This window comes from Salvelinus fontinalis, chromosome 13 (assembly GCF_029448725.1).
Source record: "Salvelinus fontinalis isolate EN_2023a chromosome 13, ASM2944872v1, whole genome shotgun sequence".
In the NCBI taxonomy this organism is placed as follows: domain Eukaryota; kingdom Metazoa; phylum Chordata; class Actinopteri; order Salmoniformes; family Salmonidae; genus Salvelinus; species Salvelinus fontinalis.
Window position 1 is genome coordinate 50422517 of NC_074677.1, and position 8513 is coordinate 50431029.

At 40.5% G+C, this 8513-nt stretch overlaps 1 protein-coding gene across 1 annotated transcript; it reads right to left on the bottom strand.

Moving 5' to 3' along the window:
* Nucleotides 1–745: 745 nt before the first annotated feature.
* tmem179bb (transmembrane protein 179Bb) lies at nucleotides 746–6933 on the bottom strand. Its single transcript, XM_055943211.1, has 5 exons — nucleotides 6786–6933; nucleotides 2102–2292; nucleotides 1868–2005; nucleotides 1652–1730; nucleotides 746–1494 (listed from the first exon to the last, which is right to left on the bottom strand). The coding sequence occupies exons 1-5, from the start codon at nucleotides 6879–6881 to the stop codon at nucleotides 1360–1362; spliced, it is 639 nt and encodes a 212-aa protein (XP_055799186.1). The 5' UTR covers nucleotides 6882–6933; the 3' UTR covers nucleotides 746–1359.
* Nucleotides 6934–8513: the final 1580 nt, after the last annotated feature.

Sequence of the window (8513 nt, forward strand, 5' to 3'; positions counted from 1 at the left end):
AGCAGAGCACACAGTTGGCCCTAGTGATAGCTCAGCAGAGGGGGGAGGGCCTGGGTCAGCAGATAGAAACAGCAAAGCTAGACATGTTTAACAAACGCAGGCAGCTGGAGCAGCTCCTGGACACCAAGGCCGTCATTGAAGCAAAAGAAAGACAAGCTTGCAAACTCAGCAAGCAACTGTAAGAGATTGAGAGAAAGAGAGAGTGAAGAAGAGGGCAGAGAGGAGAGGGGAGGATTGGTGGTGAGAGGAGGGACAGAATGTGGCAGTGGTTGGGAATGGAGACTTATTGTAGTTAATGCCATTTATAAACTGGGTGGGTCGAGCCCTGAACGCTGATTGGCTGATAGCCGTCTTATATCAGACCGTATACCATGAGTATGACAAAACATTTATTTTATGTGTCAGTGGTTGGGAATGGAGACTTACTGTAGTTAATGCCATTTATAAAGGTTGTGATGGAGTGAATATGGAACAATATTTTTTATTTATTTGCAAACCTTTTTCTCATAAAATGTTCCCATGGTAACTCATATTCAGTACTAGAAAATAACTAGTAACAATGTAACTGTACTTCATTAATAATGACTTCATAATCAATAAAGATTTGAGCAATGACAGAGATTTTGTTCTGACAAAAACACATGAAAAACACATGAAATGTTTGACTTTCACAGCTGTTACATCAATCAGTATACATTGAGCAGGTCATTTTACCTAACAGGAAGTGACTGAATTGTGTAACTAATTGGTTAAACTGATAAGTATACAAAAATGGAAGAAGTTATCTCCAATGTTAATTGTACTATTCCAAAGGGAAAACACATTGTAGTTAGGGCGCACCATTGCTGGCCTAAATTAGATGTTGTAATGCCTTTAATGTCAGTACTGTGTGGCTTTATCAAAAGGAATCTTAGTTTCATATTCAGTAAAAGTACTTATCCAAATGACAGAGTTGGGGCCAATTCAGCCTAATTAAGTAAAATGTGTATGGTAGGCTATTTCATACTGCAGTGGAATCTAATGACATTATCAATAATTGAGTACATCCGGTTTTATAACCCACTGTTATCCCTGTCTTGAGCTTGGGACAAAACTAGGTTGTTGCATGCAGCGACCTGGATGCAAGGACACATTGGTCGTGTTTCCCTGCTCAGACGTTGCATGCGTCAACTAATGGTTGTGTGCCACGTCATCAACTGTGCCGTTGGGCACCAGATTACTATAACATGCTAAAACATATGGTTAGCAGATCCGTAAAATACCTATGTAGGCGTTGTAAGATCTGGCATGCGTCAGCAACGTCTGAGCAGAGGAACACAACCATTATGGTAACCATGTGGCTTGGTGTGGTCGGTGGGGTCAGACAGGACGGTGGAACAAGGGCTCTGTTTCAGACACGCTCCATTCTGACCTTGAGCCTAACCCCTGACGTTTCTGGACAAACACCACCACCACGATCTGCACCCAGAAGAAGAAGTTCACCCACACAGACTTCTGGGAAAGACAAAAGAAGAGTGCAGAGATGAAGAATAAAATACATGGGTTTAAATAACAATGTCAACACATGATCTGTGTTTTTTTGTGGTCTGATAAGGCAATAACGTTTTGATGTGTTCGTTAATATTATGATATGCACAGTGTCAGGACAGACCTCTGCATTATACAATCCCGTGTAGAACTGATTTCCATTGTAGGGACTGACCCAGGTTTTATTCTCAGCTTCTTCACAACTGAAATGAAAGAAGTCTTCCAAATTAACAAGAACGTCATACAATATTTCACATTTCACATACGGTATGCGAAACAAGAGGGCACTGAGCAAAGAGGTGATACGGGAGAAGACAGGACAAGAAGGCCGCCATCTCACCTGGTTATGGAGGGCACGTTGTGGAGGGCAGACAGACAGAGGCGGTCCCTGCCGATCCTCAGGGTACACCCTGACACCGCCAGGAAAAACAATATCTTCATACACACCCCCAGAGTCACATTCAGCCACAGTCTTTCCCTGGGGATGCAGGACAGGAAGTAAAGAAAGTCCACAACAAATCAAATAATTTCTGCTTTACTGCCACACTACTGGCATGGAAAGTCTGTCTCTCACCTCTTGATCTCCTCTTCCACACAGCTGGTGTAGATCCAGTAGAGGGTGAGGCAGAAGCAGTAGATGGCCACAGACACAGAGATGGCTGACACAAAGTAGCAGAGGGAGGGATGGCTGGGGTTCTCTAGGATCAGGCCAGATGTGTTGTACTCAACAGTCCCATAAAGAATGCACTGCCCTGTAAAGTGGCCCTGTATGACACAATACAGATGCATTCAGTATAACTATTTTTTTTATTTTTTTTTATTTTACCGTTATTTTACCAGGTAAGTTGACTGAGAACACGTTCTCATTTGCAGCAACGACCTGGGGAATAGTTACAGGGGAGAGGAGGGGGATGAATGAGCCAATTGTAAACTGGGGATTATTAGGTGACCATGATGGTTTGAGGGCCAGATTGGGAATTTAGCCAGGACACCGGGGTTAACACCCCTACTCTTACGATAAGTGCCATGGGATCTTTAATGACCTCAGAGAGTCAGGACACCCGTTTAACGTCCCATCCGAAAGACGGCACCCTACACAGGGCAATGCCCTGGGGCATTGGGATATTTATTTTTTTTAGACCAGAGGAAAGAGTGCCTCCTACTGGCCCTCCAACACCACTTCCATCAGCATCTGGTCTCCCATCCAGGGACTATACCATTTATCCTACAGTATGCAATTGAAATTATACCTCTAAGGGATCAGTGTCCCCCCCGCAGGACGGTTGAGCTAACGTAGGCTAATGTGATTAGCATGAGGTTGTAAGTAACAAAAACAATTCCCAGGATATAGACATATCTGACATGGGCAGAAAGCTTAATTATTGGTAATCTAACTGCACTGTCCAATTTACAGTAGTTATTACAGTGAAAGATTACCATGTTATTGTTTGAGGAGAGTGCACAATTATGAACTTGAAAATGCAATAATAAACCAATTAGGCACATTTGGGCAGTCTTACAACATTATGAACAGATGTGTAATATTTCATTGATCAGTCTAAAACTTTGCACATACACTGCTGCCATCTAGTGGCCAAACTCTAAATTGCGCCAGGGCTAGAATAATACATTACGGCCTTTCTCTTGCATTTCAAAGATGATGGTATAACAACAAAAAAACGCATGTCATTTTTCTTTGTATTATCTTTTACCAGATCTAATATGTTATATTCTCCTACATTAATTTCACATTTCCACAAACTTCAAAATGTTTCCTTTCAAATGGTATGAAGAATATGCATATCCTTGCTTCACGTCCTGAGCTACAGGCAGTTAGATTTGGGCATGTCATTTTAGGAAAAAATTGGAGAAAAAAAAGGTTGGATCCTCAAGATGTTTTAATACACTGTACACAACCTATAACAATGGAAAGTATCTTCACTGGACATTAACAGCAAGAGAGCTTGGTCAGCCATGGCGAGATACACATGCTCTCAAATTAACGTCCCTTAATAGGCAGGGAAACAGAGTGAGGTCTGTCACACACAGACCTCACTGTGTTTCCTGGCCTGGGTAGGGATGCACAGGAGAGCTAAATTCAACTTGGAGAGGAATGCTTGAGAAATTCCATTCATCCATTCATGTGCACAAATGTATAGTTATATTCTTTTAGGACATTAGATTATGATTATATGGTTCCATTGGGCCATGTGAAACAGTCAGGAGGACTCTGAATGTAGAACTCATGTTTCATTTTCCTGTCTCTCAACACATTTCATTTCAAAGTCATTGCCATCTGTATGAAAATCCCACATGAAAAAATACTATAGTATACTTTAGTATTACTATATTTATATATAGTAATATATATATATAATATATATCGTCTCAGGCCTAATAACACCCGTGCCAATATATCCTTCAAACACCGGCTTCTCAGGCATTATCACTTAACTATAGTATCCACTGTAGTGTTTTTGCAAACTTTACTGTAGTATTTCACTGTCGTGTTTTTGTTTTATTATCATTTTAATAATATTTTGGGGGGAGGGGGCTTTCTCCTTGAAGAATCTTACTGAACAACATTAAAATAGCAAATTGTTCATAACCAGTATTTAGGTAGGACTGTGGTCTGCGCAGTTAGGTTCAGCAATTCTGCTCTTTTCTATAACCTGTAGGGAACACAATATATGGTATATGCTTGGCATGTAGGTTTTTCAGTCATGAGTGGCACAAATTGTGATATGGGGGGGATGGGGAATGGGCAGTACATACGCAAATTATATCTTGTTGAAGTCGGAAGTATACATACACTTAGGTTGGAGTCGTTAAAACTCGTTTTTCAACCACTCCACAAGTTTCTTGTTAACAAACTATAGTTTTGGCAAGTCGGTTAGGACATCTACTGTGTCCATGACACAAGTAATTTTTTCAACAATTGTTTACAGACAGGTTATTTAACTTATAATTCACTGTATCACAATTCCAGTGGGCCAGAAGTTTACGTACACTAAGTTGATTGTGCCTTTAAACAGCTTGGAAAATTTCAGAAAATTATGTCATGGCTTTGGAAGCTTCTGATAGGCTAATTGACATCATTTAAGTCAATTCAAGGTCTACCTGTGGATGTGTTTCAAGGCCTACCTTCAAACTCAGTGCCTCATTGCTTGACATCATGGTAAAATCAAAAGCAAAGACATCAGATTTTTTTTTTAGACCACCACAAGTCTGGTTCATCCTTGGGAGCAATTTCCAAACGCCTGAAGGTACCACGTTCATCTGTACAAACAATAGTACGCAAGTATAAACACCATGGGACCACGCATCCGTCATACCGCTCAGGAAGGAGACGCGTTCTGTCTCCTAGAGATTAACGTTCTGTCACGGCCGTCAAAAGGTGGAGACCAAGGCGCAGCGTGGTATGCATACATTCTTCTTTATTATAAGAATGAACACTGAACAAAACTAACAAAATAACAAAACGAACCGTGTAGCTATACAAAATGAGTGCTGAACAGGCAACTACACATAGACAAGAACCCACGAACACAAAAGGGAAAATGGCTACCTAAATATGATCCCCAATTAGAGACAACGATAAACAGCTGCCTCTGATTGGCAACCATATCAGGCCACCATAAACTTACACATCACCTAGACCTACATACCCTAGACTTACAAAAACCCTAGACAATGCAAAGCTAGCATACCCACCCTAGTCACACCCTGACCTAACCAAAATAATGAAGAAAACATAGATAACTAAGGTCAGGGCGTGACACGTACTTTGGTGCGAAAAGTGCAAATCGATCCCAGAACAACAGCAAAGGACCTTGTGAAGATGCTGGAGGAAACAGGTACAAAAGTATCTATATCCACAGTAAAACGAGTCCTATATGGACATAACCTGAAAGGCCGCTCAGCAAGGAAGAAGCCACTGCTCCAAAACCGCCATAAAAAAGCTGACTACTGTTTGCAACTGCACATGGGGTCAAAGATCGTACTTTTTGGAGAAATGTCCTCTGGTCTGATGAAACAAAAATAGAAATGATTGGCCATAATGACCATTGTTATGTTTGGAGGAAAAAAGGGGAGGCTTGCAAGCCGAAGAACACCATCCCAACCGTGAAGCACGGGGGTGGCAGCATCATGTTGTGGGGGTGCTTTGCTGCAGGAGGGACTGGTGCACTTCACAAAATAGATGGCATCATGAGGAAGGCCAATTAGGAAGGACAATCTGTCAGGAGGAATGGGCCAAAATTCACCCAATTTATTGTGGGAAGCATGTGGAAGGCTACCCAAAACTTTTGACCCAAGTTAAACAATTTAAAGGCAATGCTACCAAATACTAATTGAGTGTATGTACACTTCTGGCCCACTGGGAATGTGATGAAATAAAGAAAAGCTGAAATAAATAATTCTCTCTACTATTATTCTGGCATTTCACATTCTTAAAGTAAAGTGGTGATCCTAACTGACCAAAGACAGGGAATGTTCACTGGGATTAAATGTCAGGAATTGTGAAAAACTGAGTTTAAATGTATTTAGCTAAGGTGTATGTAAACTTCCGACTTCAACTGTATATGAGCATATTGATACAGTGTGTAGTATCTTTTTCTACAGTATACTACAAAATTCTGTAGTAAGCACTACACAATCGAGGGATACTCCAGTGTGCAGTAGAGTATTCTACAGTATATTGCAGTTTACTACAGAATACTACAGCATTCTATATTAAGTACTGTAGTATTAAATTGTATACTGTAGTATTTTTATGTGGAATTGTATTAGCCTGTAGGCCTAGCGAAGAGTCATCAATGATATTCACTTACTTCACATGATCACATGATTATCTCTGCTGATTTCATTTATTTTCTCATTATAGGCTATCCCCATGTTTTGGGATGTGTTACACATTCCCGAGATAAAAGCAGGAAAAAAACTAATATAGGAGAAAGTTTCTTGAAAGTCTGGTAAAAATCTTCCATAACAGATGTAGCATCTAAAAGTTTGACCCATCGTTGAGAGGACGATAAAACATATCCAATGTAGAATCTTCATCTAGCAGCCTACCAATAGCCTGGTGTCGGTTTGAGGAGGGTGACAGCAGACAGTAGCCTCGGCTATGTGTGGAAATGTTGTCAATACATTTCCGTTGATACATTTTTTTACACAAGGGATAAAAATTGTTCTCAAGTTTAGAATGTATCATAGGCGGTTGAAAGTTCCCGACATTTCAAACGTTAATGCATTCGTACCTGGGTGATTGTCAGAGAAGCAGCGGACATTATTCCACAGATGAAACAGCCTGCGTAAAGTACGAGCTCCAAAACGTGCAACCACGGCAACACCATCACGAAGACCTCTGCAAAGCCATCCTATCAGACCCATTGAGGACACCCTAGCACCCGGACAACGCACTCCGTTCCAAGCGTGTTAAATTGTGCGTAAAGGTCTACAATGGAGACACTCTTAACTGTGAGCTCTGACCTTTTTTTTTGCAACAATGTACCCATTCAAGCGTTTTCTTCATTATAAACCGCAATTGAATGTGGCTAAGGAATGCAATGCATTTATTAGAATTGGTTGATTGTAAGATTGGGATGGAATGCTTTATGACTATCTAACAATGTTGTTGTTTTACTAGATGTGAGTCCCGACTCCCGAGGACTCCACCAGGATTCCCTATAACCATAATCCAGTTAAGAATTCCATGCACAGAAATGCAAAGCCAATTTTTGCCTCTTGTATTGTTCTCCTCTGAGAGACTGGAAATGTGTGTGTGTCTGTCTGTCTGTGTGTGTGTGTGTGTGTGTGTGTGTGTGTGTGTGCGCGCATCATCAGCAGTAGCTGTCGTCTGTCTCTGGCGGTTTGTGATTAATTTGCAAGTATTCCAGAGTGATGACATAACATTTGTCAGCAGAACACTTTTCTTTGCTGATTTGCTAAATGAAACTGTTGTTTAACTACGGTTGTAAACTACTCATTTTAATCCCAATAATGTTTTCTTCAAAGTAAAATAAAAATATATATAAACACCTTAACCTCATACAAATGTTCTGTTTTCCACAATGTAGCCAAAACCTGAGCGACCGGGAGGTGGATGTCTCAGACATTCAATATCCGCTGGGTACCACAATAATGAAAGGAACAAATAACAGGAGATCAAATCAAAGCCTCTGCTTAGATGAGCAACACTGGGGGTTTAGTGGGTTGGTGGGTGAGTTTATGGGCTTTGATACTGTAAAGACTTCCCACTGGGCACACCACGTCGTTTCAACTTGGAAATGTGGGTAATTTTTGGTTGAAACAGTTGATCGCTGAGATTTCAACCTTTATTCACCCACTCAAAAATACAGCCAGAAGTTTGTTGAATTCCCAATGTGACACTATGGAAAAACAATGCCTGATTTTTGATTTAGTTTTCATATAAATGTTTTATCACTGCACTTTCAACCATTTAAAATCACAACAAAGTTAAAATGGGAATACAATATCAAATATTTTGTATTGATAGAAAAACGTAATGTGTTATCACTGTGCTTCATCTAACAGCACAACCATATGACCTGGATTGTAGTTGACATTACATTAAAAATATAAAGTGCAAGTGATCAATGCTGTTTGAGATTCTGCACAGATATTTATATTGTGAAGATCTCCACAGACTTGCAACCTTTGCACGCTATCTTGGACATGCACGCTTTCTATGATTACATAATATGGCTTTTTTAGTAACAGTAACATCAAAATGTGGCCTATGAGTTACTAATTTTAAGGTTAAATATAAACCAGGGGCGAAACTTTCACTGGGGACGGGGGGACATATCACACCCACCTTCTGAAATTGCATTTTTGTCCCCCCCAGTTTTATCATTGGAATGTGATACAAAATGAGGAGTGGACGCCGCCGAGCGGTCGGGTAGGCTGTTTGGAGTGTTTATCCGACCGGATAAAAATAAAAAATAATTATGTCCCCCCCCACT